Here is a 27,983-nt window from a genome sequence, read left to right as displayed (position 1 = left end):
TGGCATACATTTTATGGCCATTATGTGCTGTATTACATATGATATTACTTAATTCTAAACACAAGACACGTTGCTCTTAGTAAATGGCAAGTTTTGTAGAATTGTGGATACTGTGCAGTTTTCAACTTTAAAATGAAAGCAGCATTAAGAATCTTAGTGCTTTAGGGTGGTCAAACGTTGTTTTGACTTCTCTATGTAGAAATGTCTGGAAATGTCCTCATACATTATTATTTTGGCGTCTTACTCAGGCACATGTGAATAATATAAATCAATCAATATCTTACACTTGCTATCTGTCAATACAGATATATACATAAACAGTCTTGTCCATCACAGGGATAGAGCATTACATGAATCGTCTTCACTGGTTTGATGTGTTGCATGGACAACATAGAGGTATTCATACGTACTTCAAGTTTGGAATGTTCTATCCATCTGAATGTCTGATTCTGGCCAGCTGCCAAAAAGCAAAAACAGTCGTGTCTTGGCTCAGGCAGAACACAGTGGAGAATGTAAACGTCTTCCATCAACACCTTAGAACCAGTGGTGTGGCCCGCCATCTTGGATTGTAGTTTGGAGGAAAGAAAATGCTGTCAGTTGCTTGCGACAGACAGGCAACTTCTTATACTTCAAAGTTCAAGCACCTCCTATGCTGTGTCTCAGATGGTGCACTTGTGCACTTCAGGGAATATGTTTCACTATGTTTAATGCCATACGCACCGAAACGTAGTGACCGAAGTGCACAAGCGCGCCATCTGAGACACAGAACTAGTGTGTGGCCCTAGTGCGTTGGATGTGCTGTGTGTGTGTGTGTGTGTGTGTGTGTGTGTGTGTGTGTGTGTGTGTGTGTGTGTGTGTGTGTGTGTGTGTGTGTGTGTGTGTGTGTGTAGTGTGACAGACAGCCCTCCTCTCTGGTCTACCCCTCAGGGTTATCATGTGGTCGTGGAAGTGGGCTCCCCAGCTCTGTCTTTACTAGGCGGTCGTGGAAGTGGGCTCTCCCTCTGGCTTAATAGGTGGGCTCCCCCTCTGCCCTAGGTGGCGGTGGAGGAACAGCGCTGAAGAAGGAGCGCATGGCACGTGTCGCATACTCGCACCGGCTTGGGCGAGGCAGGCAGCGGCAACTCGTTATCAGAGCAGGCGTTGCAGAAGATCTCTCCGCAGTTCCTGCAGTGGTGCTACAGGTAGGAGGAGATGTTTACAAAATTAAATCAGGGTGCTATCCAGGCATAGACATCAGAAATAGTAGTGGAACACTTGAACATTAGAACATTGCCCTCTTATTGTAGCTTGATGTTGCTTCACAAATAACCAGCAAGAATTTACAGATCTTCCCGTAGTTCCTGCTGTGACGCTATTCATGCACAGACATCAGAATGAGTAGTGGCTCAACAGGAGGATTTTCTTTAGATGTAGGTTGGTTTATCTGGGTTAACTGCCAATTATGCAACTATGGTTATTTCACTGCCAAAACAGCTTTACCCTGATGCTATTTTACAAATACACATGTTGTAATATTAATGAAGGAATAAACATACAGTAACACTGGAAATTACCTCTCTAAATTGTTTAACACCTTCTGTAAATTGTTCCTGTTGGTATGGAATTGTTCAATTGAGTTTAGGGGTAACCAACCTTCCTCCTGGAGATGGAGAACTCCTTTTCACACAGCTTACAGTGCGTGGCGTCCTTATCCTTCAACCAAACTTGCCCACCCTGAAACAAGTACAAAGAATGCCAATTGAAAAAGACAACAACACTGTATGTGAGATGAACATTAATTTTAAAAAAGAGAAGTATGACGAATTGACAGATGGTTCCAAATATTATTTTATGTACCACTAATTGCACAACATGAATATTTCTTCCCTGTGATGGAGTCTAGTTATTACTAATTCATTAATTGGTTGAATATATTATTCATTTACGTATATTTATGGAACTGTTTTTCCAAATTAGACTAGATCATAGAGGTAGCAAACAGACAGCAGACACCTGTTAAACATATATATATAACATATATAATATAACTCAATACATGTAAATGTACCTCTTAAACAAATACAACTTTATACATGTAAATGTACCTGTTAAATACATGTAAATGCACAAGTGAGACAAAAGGTAAGAGGCGCAACCTTACCTGGAGAGCCTTGTTGGCTTCCTTGATATCTTCAATTTTCAGTTTGGATCTGAAGAGAACCAAAAGGCACAGGAAAAACAATGATCAGAGGATATTCAAAATACATGCAGAGGTTACTACTATCTAATGGAGCAGGTGATGTATCACCAAGTTGGTATATACGTATGGTAGGTATACTCAATACTACTTTAATTCATGTAAGGAGACTAACTGTGAACACATTCAGAAGATGATGTTTGTCTCTTTGTACTCCACCTGGCTCCGGTTAGCCTGCTCATGTAGTAATGGCACCACCCATATAAGCCTGGGTTATAAGGCGGATGTTCTGTACGCTATTGGCGTTTACCAGATGTGAATGATCAATATTTACTCGCTGAGTTTGCAGCCCAGCTCCTCCAGGGCTTGTTCCTGCTCCTCACAGATCCCCTTCAGCTGCCGGTTCTCATCATGCATCCGGTGAAACTCCTGAGAAAGGAAAGAAGAAATGGCCAGCGCATGAGGAATCAACAGGATCATCATGACAGCTGAACATGCCCTACAACATCACTATGGTTACCAACTCCCTGAGGACAAATAAGGGACACCACATTTGTGCGTAGGGTAAGATAGCCAGATAGATAAGATATGGGGGTCCTCCCCCTGACAATTTGTTTATTTTTTAGGTGCAATTTCCTGCATTTTGACCAACTCGAGGGAGAATAATGGCAAATTCCTTCTAGTTCCCATTTATTCCATCGACATTTTGAAACTTGTGTTGATTCTCACGGTAATACGGGACAAATTGCATCCCGTTTCAGCTCAATAGTACCCGTACTTTTGTTTCTAAATACGGGATGATTCTGTATTTCAAGGGGAGGTTGGCAACCCTATACATGACACACCTGAACATGCCCAGCGCAGAAAACATTCTGGAATACATCATATTATGTATGAAACAGTCAGTGTGCACACCAATGACACCAAGGGGATATGTGGCCCAGTCTACTGATTACTACAGTATACAGACACCCATAGTTCATTTGCAGAATATACAAATCTGTTAACTGCGAATCATAATTAACTTGACATACAAATACCTGTAGATGTACACATAGGGTAGTATGATTAAACCCTACTGTCCCTATGCTGTGTTTCGCCTATGATGAACGTACAGTATGTGGTCATATTCAGAGGCGCATCTTGTCATCAGGCTAGGCAGGCAGCCGTTTGGGGCCCCCAAACCACAACATGGTGAAAAAGAGCTCAAATTTAAACTATAATAGCGCAGATTTGTTTCAAATGTTCATTCTTTTGGGTTTTTGCTTGGGGCCCCCACTGACACTAGAATCGCCTCTGGTCATATTTGTGTGAATGTGGAAGTTTACTCAGGCACACATGGATATAAATGAATCAATATTATACAGCGACCCATTTACCGTAGGCCTATGTTGTGTCTGTCTTACTTTTTTGAGTGCATTTATCTGTAGTGCCTCGGCACTGAGTTGAGCCACAGTGTCTCGCTCTCTTTCCAGATCGTTCTGTAGGGTCTGCCTCCATTCCCGCTCGATCTTCAAGTCCGTCTCCAGCTGCTTCCTATTGTCAATAAAGCACACGAAACACCAGGCTCACTTAATCAATACACTGATAGCATGGATTAAGCACAGTGGCCTATGATATCTGCTAGCTGTACCACTGTAGCAACTGACAAAACATGTTAGTGGATATTTTGGTCGAAACCCCATTATTGCTTTCCTATTTCATGAGCTTGAACTTTTTTCATAAATCAATTACAAACACAAGGGGACATGTTGGAGACTGCTCAATTCGATACCTATTCAGTCCTGTAAGTGTGTCATGGATTGAGAGGCAAAGAGGGAATTGCCTCAATGTGACTACCCTAGTAAAATTAAGGAGAAATAAAAAAAAAAATTGTGGCAGTTTTATGTCACAAGTGATCACAACTTTGCTGTTAGTAGATGTAAACAGTAGTCATGTCAACAGAGTAACATACGGAATGCGGATAGAATGCGGAATGCGGATAGCCTTTATAAGAGACAAGGGGGCGCCATGGCTCAGTGGGCTAAGGGACTGTACCGAAAATACAGGGACCCGGGTTCGAGTCCCACTTGAGTTCATATCATTATCCTCCCATTCATTTCCTGTCATTCTCTCTCTCTGTCCTATCAGAATAAAGGCATAAAAGCCTAACAACCAATCACAGAAGAGAGACAGGACTTACATCTGCATCTCCTTCTGGGCGATCTGCTTCTGTAGGCTGTCGGCCTTGTTGACAAAGTCCTGCTTGAACAGGCGCGTTCCCTCCTCGGCGTTTGAGCGGTCTCTCTCGGCCTCCTGCAATCTGGCGTAATTCAAACCGAATGGGTAAAACTGAGGCTCCCATCACGAGGGGGGGCGGACAGGGTGAGGGGGTGAGGGAATGAAATGACAAACAAATTGTAATGAAACTGAACAACCACGACTTAAAAAGTAAAATGAATAAATTAATGAAATAAGAAGAAGAGGAAGAAAGAAGGGAAAGAGATAGCCAAGACATCTACGGAAATATACTTGCAGAAAAAAGAAAGGCAGAAGGACAGAGGTGGTGCAGTGTGCAGATGACTGGGAGAGGATTTGGGACGTGGTGTAGAGCAGCTGGGAGAGGGATTGGGACGCGGTATAGACAGAGACACTCTACATGAGACAAAACACTTCAGAAAACGTCCATAGAAATGAATGGGGGCGTTTGAGAACGCCAATATGGTGTATGCTTGCACATCTCCCACCTTTCTGGCAAAAAGAGCCAATTGTCTATTGAGCTGCGCCATCATTGATACAATCTCGCAAGCAAATTCTGCTTATGTGCAGTTGACGAATGGAGAGAAACAGCTGCCCGAAAGAGCTGCCCCGAGGAGTCAGTAAGGAGGGACTTATACAGATGGACTTTGGTGGAGAGTAGAAAGAGACATAGCTGGGGTTGTATGCCTACTCAGAGGGGGTACTTCTGGACAGGCAGTTTCTCAGAGGGGGCACTTCTGGACAGAGTCACACAATCGATAGAACATTTCAAAACATCTATTGTTTATTGATTCACATGTTAAAAGACACATCTTTATTTGTTAGTGGTGTCTAGTGAAACAGTTTACATTTTACTGTTGTTAATCACTGTGTTGTTTTTACAGTACCACGATAATTATTAGATATTCTATAAAACTGCTCCATATGAAAAAAAAACAACAACACAAGTCTGTCGTAGAAACAGCCAATTGAGGAATAACCACTGCAGTGGAAGAAGAGGAACAGAGAACAGTCCAAAAAAGTCACAATCCAATTACACACCAGACTTTGTGTTATTATTATCTTCGAGTTAGTGTTTACAGACAAATAGTTAATAGTCAAGGGGTCTAAAAATTCAGAAGGAAATATCTTTGACAAGCTTGTATTGGTGCTCTGTGTCTGTGCTGGCACATTTCACGAAGGACATGGCGAGAGTTCTGGTTTGACTCAGCAAATCTTTGTCGCTATGGAGAGCCAACGGAAGTGTGAGGGCAGGGGTGGGGGTGGGGTGGAGTGGAATGGGGTGGGGTGGGGTGGGGTGTGGAGGAGGGAGGTGAGGTGGTGTGGAGGAGGGAGGTGGGGAGGGGAGTGGCATCACAGATGCATTGGCGACGGAAGAGAGAAAGAGAGAGAGAGACATCATGTATGTGTTGCACAGGAAAGAAGGATGTCAAAGAAAGAAAAAAAAGATGATTGGAGAGGAGAGGGGGGAAAACAGAAAAAAGGAAAATCAGAAAAGGAGAAAATAACAAAATGGGGGGAAAGAGGATGTACATATCAGTGAATTTTCATGTCACTCAAAAAGCCTCAAGATTATTAAGCAATGCACTCATCAAACTATTCCAGGTAAGATGGTGGTAAAGCAATGGAACAGATAAGGGGAGGGGATGGATCTGTGGGGACTGAAACATGACAAGGTGCCCATGGAATCACAACTGCACAATACAGGCACAGCACTGTAAGCTACTCAAATGGGATTTTGGTAACACTTTATAATAACGGATGCATATTAAAAAGCATTATAGAAACGTAGTAAATAATTAACTAATGATGATCTAAACCGTACACATTTTGGTAAATCAGTGAGAAATGTTATATTTATATTTTATAGTTACGTTTTTTTTAAATCAAATATTTTCAATTTCCGTAAATTAATCAAAAATACTGTTCAACAACACTTAGTAAATAATAATTTAAAAAAAAACATTTGTTAACATTTTGTTAATCATTGGTTAATTATTTGTTAAGTCTACTTTTTATGCATCCATTATTATAAACTGTTACCAGATTTTTTGCAAACTGGTGGAATAAGACAAGTTTACAGAGAACATGCAAAACAACTGAAGAATTACGTGGCCCATTCAGAATGAAACAATCATGTTTGAACTCAACCAATTACAGCAGGTAGAGACGGTTCAATACACAGGACCTTTTATGTTTAATAATCCTGTATTCAATGAGCTAAAGTGCTACTAAGGCCTTGCTTACATGTATGCAGATTTTTATTTTTTTTAACCATTTACTTATTTTGATCCTGTGTACACAGAGTGGATAAAACAAATAACCATTGTGACATGTGCATTTTAGAAATCTCCAATTTAAACTCATTCAGGGAAACTCCATGTGCTATGTGCAGGGTGCGATTTATGGGGGGGGATAGGGGGGATTATCCTTTAGTCTTTATATCGCCACTTTTACTACATGATGTTATCACAGTTCAATGTAATTACAATGATATTGCTTAAAATCTGAAACATATCCCCCCTTCTGGTTTTCTGACAAATCGCACCCTAGCTATGTGTAAACAACAGGCCCAAACGGCCCCAGTGTCCATATGCATGTAAACAGGGTCTACATGAGGTAACCGCTGCACTGCTGTCTTACCTTTGTTCAAGTTGCTTCATGGTGGCGGTGATCTGATTAGTCTTCTCCTCCAGTCGTATGATCATCTCATCCTTCTGCTTCAGGCCGTCATCTGCAGCCTGCGAGTAGAGTAGAGAAACATTTACGGTGTCTAGTAGCATACATAAATATTCAAGACACTACTCATCCTTCTTCTTGAGGCCCTCAGCCTGCGAGTAGAGTAGAGTAGAGTAGAGTAGAGCAACATTTAAGGTGTCTAGTAGCGTACATAAATTCACAATACACAAGACATTATTCAGCCTTCTGCTTGAGGCCGTCAGTCCCTGAGTAGAGTAGAGTAGAGTAACATTTAAGGTGTCAAGAAGCATACATAAATACAAAATACATAAGACAACATTATTCAACCTTCTACTTTAGGCCGTCATCTGCAGCCTACGAGTACAAACACACACCGTCATTCAATCAACAATCAACTCATACTGTAGGTCAAACATTAAGACGAATTTAATAAATGTAAAAGATAATTTCATTTGCATTAACTTAAGTATTCCTAAGTTACAGTTTAGTATGAAAAGTGAGAAAGTTATTTTTAGTTCAGTATAGCAAAGAACTTTCAAGTGATTTTCATTTCCTCATTGTCATTTCCTTATTTTGGCCTATTTTGGTACCTTCTAATACTCGAAAGTGTGCCAAAAGCCCCAGACTAAACCACATGCCCATGGCTATCACTGCTAACTACGGGCAGTCATGGGTGACAGACTTGTAGACCAAATGCTCCTGGTTCGACTGGTAACTAACCAGTGCTCAACCCCATCCTCCTCCATAACTGAGGTACTCTGAGCATGGCACTGTCCCGCTGCACTGCTCCCTTGGGGCGCCATTTAAGGCTGCCCCCTTCCACGGGTGCGGCATAAATGCAATTTCATTGTGTGCAGTGTGCACTTGTGTGCTGTGGAGTGCTGTGTCACAATGACAATGGGAGTTGGAGTTTCCCCACTTCGCTTTCACTTCACTAACTGTATCAATGGCTTTGACCCTGAAGCACTTTGAGAACTAATACCTGTTTCTTCTGACCTTTCACCCTGACACCCTATTGACCCTGAAGCACTCGGAGACAGAGTTGTATACAGTAGACGTAGAAGTTCTTTTACAGATGTAATTACAACACTCATAGTATGCTATTACAAAGTTGAAACCACCTGATATCTTACATTTGTAAGCAGTGTTGGGAGTAACTCGTTACAAAAGTAACTAATTACTGTAATGCATTACCTTTTTGAGTAACGCAGTAATGTAACTGATTACAGGGGGAAAAATCGGTAATATGTCCTCGTTACAATGCAAGTAACTTGCACATTACAACACATTTTTTTCACCTAAATTTTGTGTGGGTATTTTGTTTTCTTTATACAATGTTCGCGGATCACCGCGAGATCAGCTATTGCCTACGATAGCCTACGTCCTCGCAGAGATTTTAAAGTTTCACGCAGAACATCGCTTCCTCTTTCACGCTTCGTCTCTCGAAATGGCAGGCTGACAAAGGATGACCGATCCAGAAGATCCAGCTTGCTCGTTTTCAAGATGGGTATATGCCCACTACTTTGACTCCATTGAAAATAAGGACACCAAGAACATTTAGCCTAAGTTAAATGCACGCTGTACTTGAAACCCAAACCGCTTTCCACGTCGAAAAACAGTAGCCTACAAACAATTTGAGGATTTGAAGAGGTGCCATAGCACCACCAAATTAGTCAGGAAAGGAGGGGATGCATCCCATTCGCACGAGACAGGGACACGGCAGGGTAGGCTATCCGACGGGGGGGATGTTGCACCCCCCTCACTTTTGTTCAACTAAACATCACTAAAATAAATCAAATAAAATATTATAGGCCTCTTGGCTCATTAATGCTTATTATATTTCATTGTAGCTTCAGCTGTACTTATCAAGCCTCAACTCCACTATCGTCCTTGGCATTGTTCAACAACGTTTATGACAGAATCTGGCGCATGTGGGGGGTTGGGGGGGTCGGACATGACCGGACGATGACCAAACCTGACAACCAACCGGAACCAAACTGTTACTTTTCTTAGGCCTTATTGTATGTGGGTAAGACGCAATTCCTGAAAATGTTGGTTTTCAGTCTGCAGGCTTCCAAAACGACTTGTGGATGGCAGGTGAAAGTCATGCCACCTCATAGATTTGCACTGTAGAATCCTTATTTCCAGTCATTTTGGCTAAAGTAACTAAAAGTAATGCAAAAGTAGTGTAATGCCTTACTTTAAAAAAAAAGTAATGTTGTAATGTAAGGCATTACTTTTAAATGACAGTAACATGTAATAAGTAGTGCATTACAGTTTTTGAGTAACTTTCCCAACAGTATTTGTAAGAGTACTTATACTTATACTTTATACAACTCTGCTCGGAGACCCGATACCTGTAGACACTGTTGAGATGAACTGTACCTGTGTTGAACCAGACCTTGGCACCAAGAGGGCCTTGACCCTGGCAGTTCCAGAGGTGATCCTTACTTACTTCCATGCTGTGGTTGCCTGGTTATCACAAGACCTAATTACAAGTGAGATAAGGTCTGGAGAACTGCCTACTGTAAATCCCGTAGGGGGTTTGTGGTTTAAGATTGACAGCAGCTGTTTATTGGGCGTTACAAATGTGTATCATTCGGCATACATAGCCATAGCCAATCATGTCACTAGTATAAAACAGTCTAGGGGGGTGGTGATCTCTATCTGCACTCAATGTTGATGGTCTCGACTCTTGACAGTATAAAACAGTCTAGGATAGTGTTTCTCAACGGGGGCGGTACAGTTCCCCAGGGGGCGTTGGGGAGCTCTAGGGGGGCTATGTTGATGGCCTTGACTCTGACAGTATAAAACAGTCTAGGAGGTGATCTCTCCCTGGATCTCGACACTGATTGTCTCGACTCGGACAGTATAAAACAGTCTAGGAGCCGGTGTGATGATCACTACAGTACCTGCATCTTCTGGTACATCTCGACGTTGATGGCCTTGACGTCGTCCAGCTGGTTGCGGAGGCCGATGAGCGTGTCCTGCTTCTCGTGGATGTCCTTCTCCAGCAGCTTCATGGCCAGCTCCATCTCCTGCTTCATGCTCACCTGGACCACGAGCTCGTTCTCCACATCCTGGAGAAAGGGAAAACAGCACAACACAACAGTCATTTACTGGCTATTACTCCAGCATTTCCTCTATCAGACCAGCTATCTCTCTATCTACTGCTCTATCCATCACTCTATTCTACCCTTCTCCTGCTTCATGCTCACCTGAACCACAAGCTCGTTCTCCACGTCCTGGAGAAGGGGAGGAAGGGAAACGGCAACACTTTATAATAATGTCTGCTTATAAAGCACTAATAACACTTGGTAAATAATCACCAGGTCCATCATATTCACCTGGACCACAAGCTCGTTCTCCACGTCCTGGAGAAGGGGACCAACACAACACAACACAACAGTCATCTACTGGCTATTAATCTAGCACTCCCTCTAACTCCATCTATCTAGCCATCATGATATCACTCCACAGTATTATTCTGTCCATCACCATCTCCAGCTTCATGCTCACCTGGACCACAAGCTCGTTCTCCACGTCCTGAACGGCAACACTTTATAATAATGTCTGCTTATGAAGCATCAATGACACTAAGGTAAATAATCACCAGGTCCATCATATTCACCTGGACCACAAGCTCGTTCTCCACGTCCTGGAGAAGGGGGAAACAGCACAACACAACTCCCTCTATCTCCATCTATCTAGCCATCACGCTATCACTCCATCACTCTGTCCATCACCATCTCCAGCTTCATATTCACCTGGATCTATCTATCTATCTATCTATCTATCTATCTATCTATCTATCTATCTATCTATCTATCTATCTATCTATCTATCTATCTATCTATCTATCTATCTATCTATCTATCTATCTATCTATCTATCTATCATTCTGTTCAACCCATCTCCATATCCAGCTCCAGCTTCATGTTCACTTGAACAACGAACTCGTTCTCCACGTCCTCGAGAAAGGGAAACAGCACAACACTCATTCACTGGCTATTACTCTAGTACAGGGGTGGGGAACTTTCTTCATTTGAGGGGCCACTTCAAATTCATCCGAGGGCTGTACAAGTCCTCTGAGGGCCGTACTATGAACACAAACCAGGATTTCCCCCTGCACTTTAGGCCTATATTGAAGGCAGCCACCTTTAAAACAGACCCTACCTAAGGTCCCCTGAATATAACTTAATTGTATAGCAAATGTACTGTATTTTCTAAGATTCCATTACAAAATATGTCATATTACATGTGAAGCTGACATTAAATTTACATCGGGGGCCGGATAAAATGGCGCCAAGGGCCGCGAACGGTCCTCGAGACATAGGTTCCCCACCCCTGCTCTAGTACTATCCTAGCCAGGCCACGCCCTCCTAGTGGCGCAACACCTTCGGGTTGCTTCTAGTCGGGCCAAGAGCAATGTAAATATCGTTTCTCTCGGGAACTACACCCACTCTGTCGGAGCCCAGTCAACCCGTAGCGAACCTAGGGAGGTGGGTCAATCATGCTGTTTGGGAAAAGTTAATCGTTATGCTCTAGGTCAGACCAAGTCTCGAAGAGATTTGAAAGTCGATGATAATCAGACTAGTACTATCCATCACTATCCACCACTCTACCACTATCTAGCACCATCACACTATCCACCACTCTTATCTAGACTGTAACACTCCTGCTATCACAATCACTACTATATCCAGCAGTAACACTCTATTCTACACTTTAACACTACCACCATATCTAGCAGTGTCCCTCTATTCTACCCATCTCCATCTCTTGTTTCATGCTCACCTGAACCATCAGCTCGTTCTCCACGTCCTGGAGAAGGGGGAAACAACACAGCTATTACCAAACATCTTCCATCAGAGTAAGATACTTCAAGCACATGCCTTTCCTGGATCCATGTGATGTCAGGTGAACGCCCCTTTAGGAGACCCTTCGGTTAGGAGATCTTTGGAGTCTTACAATTGAGAATGAATGGAGTTCCCTTGGCACTGTAGATGGCAGTAGCACACATCTCATGCAAGCGGTCACCAAGGAGGACGGGACAACGCCCCCTTAGGAGACCAAACTTGAGAACACTCCTTTGCATTGGGTGCGCAGAGTTTAGGTTATCTTACTCTGATAGAAGATGTTTGCTATTACTCTGACACTATCCACTGTAACCACTGTCCAGCTTGTTCACAAAGAGTGGCAGGAGCCAAAGGCTCCTCTTTGTTTGGTGCTCCACCGAAAGGTTTAGAAGATGCTTTATTCCTTCAGCAATCAGACTTTTTAACAACAGCTGCTGAGTGGTTTCTTAGTGTTTTACAATGTTGTGGTGATTCTTTGTGTGTTTTTATGATGGACTGTTTTGTGTTTCTTATTTGTTTTTAGGTCTTATTTATTATGTGTTTGTCTATGTGTTTCTCATGTGCTGTGTGGTTGACCAGATGGCATTCAATTTCCACCTTGGGGATTCATAAAGTTACTCATCATCATCTCATCCCATCTCATCTCTATCCATCTATCTCTACCATGATAATATTAACACTACACACCCCCCCCCCAAAACTGGCTCCTTCACAACGCACCCCACTACCCCCAGGGCTTTTATGCCCCCTGGGGGGCTTCAGAGCCTCTGTTGAGAAACACTAACGTACAGCATCATTTCATCACTCTCTTCTATCTCTATATACCTGGATAACTGTAACTTTTTTAATCCCCAATTGTACAATACTGTTAGGCCACACCAATTTAATTTGTTGGTTCTCGGATTTTTTCAGGAAAAAGTTGAAGCGAGAGGGCGAAAAAAAAAAAAAAAAAATTAGTCGTGTGGTTATACCACCTGTATATCAGCCTCACATGGACCTCCAAAGGAAGGTACAAGACAGGCAAACACCTGGACATGGAGAAGGACAGTGTAGAAGGGAATTAAGGCAGCCAAATAGACCAGGCACAAAATTAGCTCACAGGGCAATTATTATATTAATCTGGTTTGAATAAACTGAGATGATTCAACAGTTGAATAGTTGTTGTTTTTCTTTTTTTAAACTTTTATCCCACTCCACTAATTCCACTAAGAGCCATACTGTGTTTCACCGCTGCTACTGCTAACCCACAGGGGCTTCAACTTGCCATTGCATGTTTGTCTGTAAATGTTTGAATGTAACACGTTTCCTGATTCGCTAGTCGTAATCGGCATGTTGAAAGGAGTGGTTTTATTGGTTCTCTACGTCAAGTGACCTCCAACTACTAAAGAGACACCTCCCCGTTCATGAAAACATGCAGTCTTCGTTTTTTTTAGCGATTTCATTTTTTGGGGTATTGAAACTGATTTTTTTTTTTTTTCATTTTGTTACAAAATACAAGAGGCGAATCCGAGAACCAACAAATTAAATTGGTGTGGCCTTAGGGGGGGAAAAAATCACCCTTTTTTCAATTGAGTTTCAGTTTCAGTTATGATATTGAGGTAAATGTAATATGATCTTCACAAGAAAAAGTATCAATTCATATTTTGTGTTTACTTGTGTTTCAGTTTCAGACATTAAATTGAGGTCAATGTAGTATCATCTTTACAAGAAAAAGTATCAGTTCATATCTGTTCACACGTCACATCCCTGACCTACCTGCCGTAGCTGGCACTCCTCCCGTAGCTGTCGTCGGGCCTCGTTGTACATCTCGTCCAGGCCCTGCCGAGACTGCTTATAGGTGTCCAGCTCACAATCCACATCGCCCTGCGTGGTCTGAACACACACAAGGGAGATTTGTCTTTAGAAACATATACTGTATGGATTACGTTCATTATGTCTAACTGTTTAAATCAACACTAGAATTTATTTTACTTAACATCAGCTCATTTTAAAGCACGTCATACATCAACATCCCAGTGACCCCCTGATGAAGACGGAAGTAATACCGTCGAAACATGTCAGGTAAAAGATAAAACTTTTATATGTCTTAAAGGTACACTGTGCAGGAAATGGCCAAAAAAGGTACTGCAACTATGCTGCTCATTGAAATTCGGTTGCCCATTGCCAAATTTGATCTTTTCATGAAAGTTTACAAAGTAATAAACTAATATTTTTTTCTAGTACGGCCCAAGTACAGTCATTTTTGCAGCTAAAAATGGCTATTTCTGGAAATTCAAAATGACGGACCATGGAGAAGATCCCCCTTTTCATGTATGAAAAGTGCAATTTTTCCAGTCATAATGAATACTTAGAATTTGATGGTGGTGGTAAGTATTCATGAAAAAGGTAACATTAGTGAATGGGTAGCATGAATTCTGGGAATAAACAACAAAAAATCTTACACAGTGTATCTTTAAGGAAAAGAAAATCTAAAGTGTTGTGTCTTTAGAAACACTTGAAAGGAAATGAGAAATGTATTTTGTGCCATTAAACTTTGTTTGGGAGCATAGAACAGCGTTGTGGACCTTCATCATTTCCTTCCGAACAAACAAATAAAAGTTACATTTAAAGGTGCACTGTGTAGGATGGTGGCCAGAGTAGGTGCTATTGCCAAATTTGATCTTTCCATGAATGTTTATTGAACAATAAACTAATATTTACTAGTATGACAAAAGTACATTACGTTTTGCAGCTATAAATGTTTTTTTCCAGTCATATGCTTAGCATTTGGTGGTGGTGGTAAGTATTCATGAAAAATGTAACATTTGTAAATGGGCAGCATGAATTCTGGACAGAAACTGCTAAAAATATTACAAAGTGAACCTTTAAGACTACATTGTATACGACCATCTATAGTACTGCATGCTCAGAACAGTGTTGACATAACAAAATAAACTGCGTAGGGCCAAGTCATTTTCCACGACAGCGCCCACCCACGTCATGTTTGTCTTCTTCCCAGGTGCCAAGGCTTCTACTGTATGTCGCGAGAAGAGATAACAATGACTTGGACAAGAGGGTTTAAGCATACATGGTTCATGAGCATGGTTCACTACCTCTAGACGACGTTGCGTTTTCATGACGATCGCAGAGTTCTCTGTTCGTAGCTGTTGATTCTCTTCCTGTAGTTTGATAATGTTGTTTTTGGCTATGGCAAGCTGGGTAAGAAAAAAACAAAACAAATGTTGGTTTAGACAGAGCAAAACAGAGTGGATGAAACTCAAACGAAGGCAGTGTTTATAATGACAACAGTACTATACCTCCTCAATGAGTTTGGAGTTGGACTTCTCAAGGGAATCTACTCGTCCTTGTAAACCCTGTACCGATGAGCTGCATAGCAGACAGACACAAGGGGAGTAAGTTAGAACGAAATGAGGGAGGTACTTTACAATTCAGTTTGAAATGGTGAAAACTGAACACAGAATCTGTGACTATACAGCATCAAGAATTCATCTTCAGGAGGTATACAACTGCTAATCATCCACAAGGACAATTACACAGACTTACTTGTAGCGTGGCAGTGGCAGTACAAATGTGCAGGATAGCATAGTGTGTATATGGGTGTTTACATGTTTCTGGGTCTACATAGGTAAGAAAGCATCTCACTTCAGTTGCCTGTTCAGCTCCTCTACATAGTTCTTCTGGTCCAAAATAGCAGCGATCTGCCCATTCCTGAAGAAATACCAGAAGAGAACACATTATTTGACATTAACAAGCAGCTTTGCAAAAGAAGAAAAGAAGCAGTGGTACCTCACAACAATAAATAAAAAAAACTGTTGCGGCACCTTTAAATAGCATGTGTGAAATAGTTGTGATTTTTTCATATGGATTACATTACATTACATTATACCTAGATGACAAGCAATACCCAAATCAATGAAAGAGTAATCATGTATTATGTATCGTGTTTTCACAATATTCACAATATTACCTCTCCTCGCTTCTGTAGTCATCAATGTCATTCTTCAGGTACATTGAGAAGTCGATAACTCCCACCTGTGAAAACACAAAGTCTTGGTCATTTAAGAGTGTTCGTTTTAATAGGATTGACAATAACTATTGTGCTGGTAACGGCACAGAAGCAAACAGTAGTGATACTGACGGACCTGAGAGTCGAGGTCTTCTCCCTTCACACACAAGTTTGCATCGATCACATTGAGTCCGACGAGGAGCCCCACGATGACCGCTCCTTCCTCCTCCAGCATCACCGCCGCGCTCTCATAGAAGTCACTGACACGGAGCAAGAAGATATATTTAAGACGCCGTTTTACATAGAAGTCACTACAACAGACCGAAGGCGGGTAGCCCCTTACTGCAGCAGGGGTCGCCGGCGACCCTATTCACTTGCTGAAAATAATTAACTATATCATAACAACATTGCTATGACATTACAGCATTGCCATAGTGCTGCGCTAAGGGGTTAAGATTAATTTAAGATGTTGTTCTTGGATATATCACAAACAAACTTAAGTTTTGGAAAACAAAGACCTTTGATGGTAAAAGGTTTTGATTCCCTTCCGGTAAAATCTGAATATTATCAGTGTGTGCTGGGCTACATTTAAGAATGTGGCTGGCTTGGAAAGAGATAGAGGGAACTTGCAATAATATAGTAATACCACTACTACTACAACTACTACTACAACTACTAAGAAGAAGAAGAAGAATCATCATCATTATGAAACTATTTCCACATAGAGGAGTGGCTCTCAACTTTTCTTTTGGACATACCCCGCCTTCTCCTCTTCACAAGCCTGCCAACGCCCCAGTTACAAAAAACACTAATGCTACTTCTACTGTAATACTCCTACTACTTGAAGAAGAAGAATCATCATCATCACCATCAGTATGAAACACTGACAGTGGGCTCTTTCTAATATGCTAGCTCCCCTCCTCCCTTGCACACTTGCCTGCTTGTGGCCTCACGATGACGTTACTGATCACAGAAGTGTATTTCAATATCTCGCAAAAGCGCAATTCTAATGTCATTTACTCATTTGCAATCGGGATGGTGGATGAAGGATAGTCCCCCAAAAGCTGTCGTGGCTAGACTGACAACGGGGAAACTTGATTGTCTTCTTCACGGAGGCAGGACATCAGCGAAACGCGAGGCCACAAGCACAGGTGGAGGATGGGAGTCTGCATAGTGGAGAGATCCCATATATGATGTAGCCGTGCCTGTGTCTCTACCTGAGTATGTCCTTGCGGGTGATGAGGCAGCGTAGGTAGTCCGCCAGACGCTTCTGCATGAGGGCCAGGCGCAGCCAGGCCCGGGCCTTACCCAGCGGGGTCCTGCAGAAAATTATAAATTAGCATTATAATTATTATTATATTACATCACATGCCGAGCGCAGCCACGCCCGGGGCTTACCCAGTGGGGTCCTGCAGCACAATATAGAACATTATTATAATTATTATATTATCATTATTTTTACATTCAGGACCATACATTTTTTCATCACTTCACGCCACCATCCCCCACTCTCCCCCACACTCATGGGTCAAAGTGGCTAGTGAGTTGGTATTTTCTACCAGCAAAACGGAATTTTCACCAGCATTTGTCTTGCTGGCTGGTGTTATAATTTCGAGCCCTGATTATATTACATTACATGCAAAGCGCAGCCACACCTGGGCCGCCTTAGCCAGTGGGGTCCTGGGGGTCAAAGAATAGGCTTGATGATTGTCATTTCTTTTCCTGTCTTCATGTCCTCCTTATTATAAGCAACCAACATTTTTGCCATGTAAAAAATGGTTAATGCTGCTAGTGATCTATTCTAGATGGTACTTCATTAATGCTTCACACACACACGCACACATGCACGCACATACGCATACACGCACACACAGAGACTCATCATACACATTGCAATGAAATCCGTAAGGTACTTAACAGGTCATAATGTTTGCTTATAAATTGTGGCATTCATTCATTTATAACTTGTGGCATTCATTTTCAACACAACGGCGTGTTTGTGAACATGATATTCTCAGTTCTTTCCCATTTATAAATAGAGCAATCCTCATGTAACTAGCCATGATACACATGATTCTCAAACCTTTTCAGACCGGGGACCATGTTGTCCCCCTAAAAATGTTCAGGGACCACCTGTCAACTGAATTGACAGTTGACAGGTGCTAATTCGACACTGTTCATTTTCATGCAGATCACATTGCAGGGCCCTTTTTATTCACATTTACAAGCCTGTCTCATTGTGGTAAAAATATGACTTCAGACATGTTTGGCTTTGTAATAATGTTACCAATCCTTCTACTAGCTTGTCGTGGAAAAGTAGAAACTCCCCTGCGGACCACCTGTGCTCTGTCACGGACCACCAGTGGTCCCCGGACCACACTTTGAGAATCACTGTACTAGTAAAAAGAATCAATCTGAGTATGGGGCAGATCCTTTTAAGAGTGGCTTGATGTGATTTGATGCACAAGGTGGTATCTTGTGCTTGAATAGTGTACTGACATGCGATGCGGCTATAACAAGCACAAAGAGTATCGCTTGGCTGTCTCAGCGATCCCTCTGGGCCCTGAAACCAGAAGTTGCGACTGCAAAAAGCCTTCTCACACTTCCTCATTCAGAGCCTGGTGCAGCAGAGGACCAGAGGACACCCGGGGAAAGGAGGAACCAGCTACTGTACCTGCTGTTGCCTTTTGCTGAAGACACACACAGCTGATCCAGCGCTATGAAATGAGATGTCTAGGCCATGGGACTTATGGCTCATTCCTTTGAGGTGTTGTTTCCACGTAGCAGGATATTTTTTTAGCAGGGTGTTTTTTTCTCCTGTTTAGGTGTAAACGCAACATGTGGATAAATATGTGGAAACAGCTCCTCGGTTGTCGGTTGTCAATGGACCTGAGTTTGTTCTCCCGACATCCGTTGTAAATGTGTTCTATTGCAACAGCTGGAGACAATACAAATGTCTGAAAGTGCTCCGAATTTTTGTTTCGATACCCAGAGTTGCGTACCCGTTCTTTTGCACTTTCCCGAGGCGGAGATCAGGATTTCCGACAACGGAGTTTCAAAAGAAAGCATCATAAACTGCTTTCGAATCTGTTAGTGGAAAATGACTACATTTCCTTAGCCAGGCCGTGCCCTCCTAGTGACGCAACACCTTCAGCGTTGCTACTAGTCAAGTCAAGAGCAATGCAAGAACTTTATGATCTCCTGAAAAAATGGGAACTCCTCCCACTTTGTATGGAAGCAAACAACCAAGGGAGCCGGGTCAGCCACGCCGTTTGGGAAATGTTAATTGTTATGCTCTTAGTCAGACCAAGTCTCGAAGAGATTTGAAAGTCGATGATAATCAGGCTAACATTTCCTCTGAGTTATGTCCAAGCTGACAAATGACTCATGGACTTGTAGTGTTCCTGGAAAATATGTGAACCACCACCACAGCTGCAATCTTCACTAGACAGTTAAACTATTTTCTATGGGAGTATTCCGGTTTTGTGACCGAATTTTGATTGAAATGAGATAGGCCGTAAGAAAATTGACTTCTCTTTGTAGCTTAAAAACAGTTTGCTTTTTTATTCCAAGAGGCTTCATATTCAGGGAACCAGGAGCAGAGGTGCATAAAGTAGAAGTACTCTTACTTACTGATGTAATTACAACACTCCTACAGACACGTTATCTTACATAGTTCATCATACATCAGTTATTCCACTGTATCTAATACAGTAGACACACTGTAAAGGGTACTTCTACTTTTACCTCATACACGTCTGAGCAGGAGTAAGATACTGTATTGGGTCACTGCACCACCAGAGGTGGACCTGTAGGCCACTACACCACAACAAATCCCTCCTCACATGACAAACACAAGTCTACTGAACTCCAGAGAGGCAGATGGGGAGGGAGGGAGAGAGAGAGAGAGAGAGAGAGAGAGAGAGAGAGAGAGAGAGAGAGAGAGAGAGAGAGAGAGAGAGAGAGAGAGAGGGGGAGAGAGGGAGAGAGAGAGAGACAGCGAGAGAGAGAGATAGCGAAAGAGACAGCGAGGGAGAGAGAGAGCGACAGAGCAATGAAGAGAGAGAGAGAGAGAGAGAGAGAGAGAGAGAGAGAGAGAGAGAGAGAGAGAGAGAGAGAGAGAGAGAGAGAGAGAGAGAGAGAGAGAGAGAGAGAGAGAGAGAGAGAGAGAGAGAGAGAGAGCAATGAAGAGAGATGGCGAGGGAGAGAAAGAGAGAGAGAGAGAGAGAAGGACACAGAGAGACAGAGAGAGAGTTGGTTACAACTAAATTCCTTTAACGAACATGACAAAAACTGGACGAATGAAAGTCTTGACAGACGTGTGAAACAATAAGAAGGTGCGTACTTGAGCCCGGGGAGATCTCTGACGCTGGCGGCGATCTCGGCTGCTTCGGGACACAGCTTCTCCACCATCTCCAGGGGCCCCCACAGGGACTTGTTGTAGCCCAGGAACGACTTCTTCACTGAGGAGGAGGGAGACAAGGCACACAGGTGTTAGCCAGGCCATGCCCTCCTAGTGACGCAACACTTTCAGCGTCGCAATTAGCCAGGTCAAGAGCAATGCAAGTACTTTCTGAGCTCATGAAAAATCCGGAACTCCTCCCACTTTGTCGGTAAGCAAACAACCATAAGCAAACCCTCCATGGGAGGCAGGTCAACCATGCCGTTTGGGAAATGTTAATTGTTATGCTCTTGGTCAGACCAAGACTCGAAGAGATTTGAACGTCGATGATAATCAGACTACACAGGTGTCACCTCAGGTCAACTGGGGTCATTACACAACCATGAACCAAAGTTTTTCAACTTTTACACGCTAAAGAAGGGCTCTGCCCGAAATATTCGTAGGTGAATAAACAAAGAAAAATCTTAAGAGTGGCGACCTTCCCTTCATTTATTCCTCAATGTTTTATGTGGGATTCAGAAACCAGTTAAAAACAGTAATAATCATTAGGCGAAAGTGGGAGCGTGTCTCCTCCACTTTACAACCATGAATCAGACATACAGTAACACACGGAGGAGTGCTACTGTATGAGCAGAGCATTTATTAGTCAAGGTGGCTAGGAAGAGGTTAGCCAATATTGCAGACATATGACCATGATCATTGGAGAGGCTATGCTGAACAGTTTTGTATGAAATAAAATATAAAAGCCCCAAAGTAAACAGCTTACACAATTTTTGTACAGCAGCTTGAGAAATTATATTTCGATACAAAATCTTTGTCTTTTCAGGCAAGCTAGTCAAGATTGGAGGTGCCTTGTCATGGTGGCTCCTGTTCAGTGGGAAAGCCGTCTGGAGGGATTGTAACATCCACAGTTGTCATGGTCTCTCTCCTGGCTCCTGTTAAATAGCACCAAAGAAACTCAACAGAAGAACAATCTCTCGGGGGGAAATGCATTGGCCACGGTGTAGTACGGGGGCGTTGCCTGAGGACACGAGTGGATGGAAAATTAACTCCCTTGCGCATGGTCATTGGTCAGTGGGTGCGATGGATACAATTTTCGTACTCCCTTGCACATGGTCAGTGGGGGCGACACCATGATGGATAATTTGTGGCCAATTAACGGCAGCTGTTGGTCAGCAGTAATTGCTGGGGGTAAGTAAGGACAGCTGACAGACATTCACGCTGTCTTATGACCTGTTCCACAGTGAATAACATTTCCGTACTCCCCTCGCCATCATTTCGTACTACGCTGTTATGACGTGAGTAAGCCCTCTTGTCTCAAGCCTCTTTGAATAGCACTCAGTGGTTTCAATTATCTCTCACTCTCACTCTGCTCTGCTTAATTTCAACACCTGTTCTCACTCTGCCTCCTCATTGGCCAGCCAGCTGCAGTGCATTCACCCTGGCATTAAGCCCTGTATATACAGCTCTGGTTTTTAGTTCCTCTCCGTCAGACCGTCAGGTATCAGCAAAGAACGTAGATTGGATAAGAGGTATCACTCAATGGAAAATGCATTGGACACTGTGTATTATGAGGGCATTGCTTCAATACCATAGAACTAATACAATTCTATGCTTAAAGACACGGTGCACATGGTCAGTGGGTGCAACGCCATGATGGATAAAATTTGTACTCCGTAAATTCAGTCGAAAGAGGATATCCGGTTGTCAGTGCTCAGTTTGTGGCCGAATGAACTGCAGCTGTCGGTCAGCACTAGTAATTGCGGGGGATAATTAAGGACAGCTGACAAAAATTCATGGTGTCCAATGACCTGTTCCACACTCTGACCCTGGCGGTAGTGGCATTGCACTTTACCATGCTTCCAATTTGACCGTAGAAGAAGAAATTTGGACTGCCCTCGCCATCATTCCGTGCTACACTCCGATGACGACTGTAAACCCTCCTATCTCTACCTCCTTGGGTATCAGGTGTTCCTGACACCTGTTCCCTAGTCTAGCATTCTACCTCTGACTCCTGAGCACTAACCCTGACCGATCTGAATCTCTGTTTCTGATCTTCTGCCCTGGAAACCCTGATCTGCCTTCTGCCTGACAACCGCTCTGATCTCCAGCCTCAGTAAACCGACCAGCCATTCTATCTTCCAACATACGATTACCGGTAATGCCTGCCCCTGTCTGTACATCTGCCTTGTAATGGTTAATTTGCTTTGTTGTGTGTGTGTGTTTCCCCCAAGACCTCCGGACCCTTCATAACCAGCATCGGACGCATCTCGGCCTCTGGACATGGACACACGGACACACACGGACACACACACGGACACACACACGGACACACACACAGACACACACACAGACACACACACAGACACACACACAGACACATACACAGACACATACACACAGACACAGACACATACACACAGACACAGACAGACACGTGCGCACACACACACGCACGCAAATACACACACTCCCGGACCCTGCATTCTCCTAACTCCCTTTATAAACTGTGCGAAACGTGATGCGTTTGTGGTCCTCCTCTGTCTGGTTACATAATAGTTACATAAATTATAACAAAAACGCATCGCTATAAATAAACTAGAATAAGCTGAGGGAGCTTCAATCTTCGATGAAAATTGGCCAATAGGCTCGTTCGTGACGAAGCAGTAAGATTTTTGCTAGGCAGTGGGCATGCGCACTTTGCCTGTTTGATGCATTCTGGTTAGAATTTTCTAACCACAATGCATCAACCTGATCAACAAATCATCTCTGAAATGTTAGTATAAATTCGGACAATTTTGAACATTTAAAAAGAAAGATATCCCTATATTTCCTCGAGGGTTTCTAATAAGCTCAACTCTAATGGGAAAAAAAATACTTAAATGGTTATTTCTCATTAAATTAAGACTTTAAAAAACTTCAATAAATATGAAGAGTGTAACAATGTTCATAAAACTCCATCAAGCCATTTCTACATTACTTAATATATATATTTCTTAACGTCACACCAAAGGACATATTTTCAGCAAATTGCTTTATCAACGTAAATAAATAATCAATTAATAGACCAACATTGTGACCACTTGGATTTTTTTAAAGATTAATTGCTGCACTATGTAGACATATACTTTTTTCCCTCATAAACAATGTTTTGTAAAAAAAAACCCGTTTTTTTCCGCCTAACTGTCATCTACCCACATACCGGTATATGATACTACATCACGGAAGAGTACAGCGTTTTCCATCTATGACACCAACTGCCAGGAAATCTTAACATTAACAACACACTGGTGACACATCCCTGGTGTCCTCAATGTACTAGTGCCCCAGGGCCCCGCCTCCTACACCACAGGTTGCTGTGACCCCCCCCTCATAATTACAAGGTAGAAATAAGGTTAACATGTCTACCAACTATACTCAATCATGATTTTTTTCAATATTGCATCTTGTCACAATTCTGCAATTTTCTACTTTTGTCTAGTCAGAGGCCCCCTGGCAGGTGGGGGGCCTTAGGCTGCAGCCATATCTAGCCTGTGCATTCATCCGGCCCTGGGTGCAATCTCCCTGGTGTCCTCAGTGCACCTCGTGGGAGTGAGGACTGCCTGTTCATGTTCCTTTTCATAAACACCCTCTCATTAATCACCAGCGTCACTCAAGACAGAGGTGTGAAAAAAACACATCATATCCAGCCTAGCCTACCTTTCAGATGAGAGAGAGAGAGAGAGAGAGAGAGAGAGAGAGAGAGAGAGAGAGAGAGAGAGAGAGAGAGAGAGAGAGAGAGAGAGAGAGAGAAGTATGCACACTGAGGCTCCAACCGAGACTCCAACCGTTCATTGAAACTTCAGCCATTTGCAAGGACAAACCCTTTGTAGCATTTCCTTAAGAAGGGGTTGTCCTTGCAAATGGCTTCAGTGAGGTGCATAGGGGTTGGACAAAATAATGGAAACACCTGTCATTTTAGAGTCTGGAGTTTCATGGCTCAAGTGGACCAGCCTGTTGGCCAATCTTCATTAGTTCCACATTGCACCAGTAAAGTGAACTGTGAAGGTTCAATTAGCAGGGTAAAAGCACAGTTTTACTCAAAATCTTGCAATGCACACAACATTATGGGTGACATATAAGAGTTCAAAAAGGAGAAATTCTTAGTGCGCATGTAACTGTTGCATCTTTGACCGAGACAGCAAGTCTTTGTGATGTATCAAGAGCTATGGTATCCAAGGTAATGTCTGCATGCCACCAAGAAGGATGAACCACATCCAACAGGATTAATGTGGATGCAAAATGACAGGTGTTTCCATTATTTTGTCAAACCCTTCTACTTTATTGAATGTTTAGCATACCTTTCAGGCCATGCTTTAAACAGTGCTCCATCACCACGAAGAACTGTTGAAGGGGAGGGTAGTCAGAGTCCAGGGTGCGTCCAAAACTCAGGGCCGACTCGATCAGGCCCTTGATGCTCAGCTTGGCCATGTTGAGCAGATTGGCACGCTCCATGGCCATAGGGTCTCGGAAGGCTGAGAGGAGAGAAGAGAAGAGAAGAGAAGAGAGAAGGGAAAAGCAGAGAAGGAGGGAGAGGAGAGGAGAGGAGAGGAGAGGAGAGGAGAGGAGAGGAGAGGAGAGGAGAGGAGAGGAGGGGAGGAGAGGGGAGGGGAGGGGAGGGGAGGCAAGGAGAGAGGAGAGGAAAGGAGAGGAGAGGAGGGGAGAGGAGAGGAGAGGAGAAGAAGGACAGGACAGGACAGGACATGGAGAGGGGGAGAGAAGAGAAGAGAAGAGAAGAGAAGAGAAGAGAAGAGAAGAGGAGAGGAGAGGAGAGGAGAGGAGAGGAGAGGAGAAGAGAGGAGAAGAGAGGAGAAGAAAGGAGAAGAGAGAAGGGAAAAGGAGGGGAGGAGAAGACAGAGGAGAGGAGATGAGAGGATATGGGAAGACAAGACAGGGGAGGGGGAGAGGAGAAGACAGGAGAGGACAGTAGAGGACAGGAGAGGAGAGGGGGAGAGGAGAAGACAGAGGAGAGGAGAGGAGGAGATGAGAGGAGAGGAGAAGAGAGAAGAGGGTGCAGATGAGAGGAGAGGGTGCAGATGAGAGAAGATGAGATGACAGGAGAGGAGATGAAAGGACAGGAGAGCAAAGGAGATGAGAGGAGAGCAGTTGAGAGGAGAGGAGAAGACAGGAGAGGAGATTAGACAAAATGACCGGAGAGGAGAGTAGAGCAGAGGAGAAGAGAGGAGAGGAGAGGAGAGGAGAGGAGAGGGGGAGAGGAGAGGAGAGAGGAGAGAGGAGGAGAGGAGGAGAGGAGAGGAGAGAGGAGGGGGAGAGGAGAGGAGAGGAGAGGAGAGGAGAGGAGAGGAGAGGAGAAGAGAGAGGAGGAGAGGAGAAGGATGGAGGGAGAGAATAGAGGAGAGGAGAGGAGAGGAGAGTAGAGCAGAGGAGAGGAGAGGAGACGAGAGGAGAGGAGAGGAGATGAGAGGAGAGAGGAGAAGAGAGCAGAGAAGACAACAGATGAAGGGAGAGGAGATGAAAGGAGATGAGAGAAGAGTAGAGTGAAGAAGGGGAGGGCATGAGAAGAAAGCAGAGGAGGCAGACAAAAATAGATGAGGAGATTAAGATTGGAAAAGAATACGTTGTGAGTGTAACTACATAACTACATATCTGAGGCAAATCCAGTAAAATACACCTGCACTGCAAGTACCTGTAAGCCATAGACTGTCCATCACTTCAGGAACATGCAAATTGCACTTTTTCACATACTGGTTATTCAGCAATTGTACCATAATAAAAAATATGTCTCCCAAACATTTGATCTGGCATGAATATCAAAGAAGACCTAGTAAGTGATGTGTCTGATCAAAATAACTTTCCCTTTTGCTCGCCGGACTGATTAAAGCAAATAGTGTTATTGGTGAGGAAAAGCTTTGGAGCATTTTGCAATGTGTGTGCCAATCCATTCACATTCTCTGTTTCATTAAGGCTACACTGTCTTATCTCAGCTTTGAGTCTCTCTGGGTTTACAATTACCATACAGACTGTTCAATCAACTGGTTCAAGGCTCTTACAGGCTCTTTTCTGTTTATTTCCAATACAGTATCTTGTGATAAATAGCGGCAGGTCAATATCTGGGGAAGCTGGCAAGCCTTCCAACATAAGTGTGTTGGTTCTGCATTGTGTAGTAATCAGAGGTCAGAGGTGTCAAAAGTAATAAGTAAAAGTGAAAAAAGAAACAGCTTCCTTACAACACCGGTAACTTATAATTGACCAGTGGACATGTGTACTTGTCTTGTGATCAGCTGATTCAATACTGGTTGGATCAAGTTTGTGGTGGGTCCTTTGTTTGGTTTGTGCTTTTCAGTAACTACACAGTCAAGTAAATGGTGTAACAGCTATGTAATATCATGTGCTAGTGTTGTACTTACATCATTAATTTATTTTTTACTTTGGACAACTCTGTTAGTAAATGTGCCATGCAATCATCAGATGACAATGGTTGGAAAAAAAGGTTTGACATTTCCAATGTCAACTCCACATAATGTCACTGTCAGAATTATGTCATCATTTTAGACATCACAAGAACTGGAATCGTCTGTAGTGACCAAACCTCTGTCAGATATGGACTGCCTAGCAATGCGCAATAGTTTTCGCCGTGCACATTTATTATCATGAAAATGACTAAACATATGGTGGCCCTGGGTGATCTCGATGATCATCACGTTAGAATCACACCAAGACACCGGGTGTGGTTCAGGCTGATTCCCATCGCCAATTGGACAATGATGCACCACGTGTCATGGGGAGAAAAGAAACATATGATGAGTGTTGAAAATGGAACTGAAAAAAAATCTGGGCACGGGTCTGTCATGTGGCCTTGTTAAGGTATGGAGGAGGAAAACTTCAAAAAGCGCACACGCACACCATCAGTGTTGTCCTGTTAGAAATTACATTGTTTCAATTATATCGGAATCCTCATAAGGATGTGCAACCAGAGGGGCCTCCACTATACCAACCAAGATGTACAAATCACGTCCCCACTCACCCTTGGTGCTCCAGTCATCCATGAAAGGGGGCGTTTTGTGCTCTGCTACCTTGGGAAGAACATGAATGCTTCCTGAGAAGGTTTCTGATGCTTTCCTTGCCAAAGCGAAGATAGGCGCCTGCCATCTCCCGTCCACAGATTTGACGCCACTGCTGCTACTACCGCTGCTACCACCAATGCTCGCAGCTACGGCACTAGCTTTCTCCCCGGCTGCCTTGTCTTCCTGCAGCCTAAGAATCCCGAACATTTGAGTCCTCTCTTTGCTGCCTTCGGCCTCGGCTAAGGTAAGATCGTGCTCCGCAGGTGCCGCCATTACTGAAGTGAATATCATAAGAATGTGTGGGATCCCTGCCCTGACAGCAGCGGCGAGCACCGTAGAGATCTTTCACTATCGGATGGCATTTAGCAGTGAATGATCCGATTCCAACCCCGGTAGGGTTGTTTCTCAAAGCCTCCGGCTCATAGAGCTACATCCTTGGCACCAGTGCATGCAAACGCCACAGTAAAATCTAACACGTCGGTGTTATCAATAAGACAGCTCCTCGGCTTGTCGATTTGTTTACAACGAGCAGTCCCTA

General features: G+C 43.2%; 1 protein-coding gene across 2 annotated transcripts; it reads right to left on the bottom strand.

Moving 5' to 3' along the window:
• Window positions 1-4: 4 nt before the first annotated feature.
• Window positions 5-27,983, bottom strand: rufy2 (RUN and FYVE domain containing 2). 2 transcript variants are annotated; one of them, XM_063192219.1, is made up of 19 exons: window positions 27,406-27,983; window positions 24,722-24,895; window positions 20,325-20,442; window positions 17,197-17,298; window positions 16,116-16,239; window positions 15,941-16,005; window positions 15,616-15,681; window positions 15,270-15,339; window positions 15,066-15,167; window positions 13,729-13,845; window positions 11,912-11,938; window positions 10,027-10,194; window positions 7,058-7,155; window positions 4,359-4,478; window positions 3,583-3,712; window positions 2,511-2,605; window positions 2,141-2,189; window positions 1,633-1,713; window positions 5-1,175 (listed from the first exon to the last, which is right to left on the bottom strand). In XM_063192219.1, exons 1-19 carry the CDS (start codon window positions 27,734-27,736, stop codon window positions 1,032-1,034), a joined length of 2,181 nt encoding a protein of 726 aa, XP_063048289.1. In that variant the 5' UTR covers window positions 27,737-27,983; the 3' UTR covers window positions 5-1,031. The 2 variants fall into 2 exon arrangements, with proteins under 2 accessions (XP_063048289.1, XP_063048290.1); XM_063192220.1 differs by lacking the exon at window positions 11,912-11,938.

The sequence above is a fragment of the Engraulis encrasicolus genome, chromosome 24, assembly GCF_034702125.1.
Source record: "Engraulis encrasicolus isolate BLACKSEA-1 chromosome 24, IST_EnEncr_1.0, whole genome shotgun sequence".
NCBI lineage: Eukaryota > Metazoa > Chordata > Actinopteri > Clupeiformes > Engraulidae > Engraulis > Engraulis encrasicolus.
The sequence above is the reverse complement of the archived record's forward strand: the minus strand, read 5'-3'. Positions and strand labels throughout refer to the sequence as shown.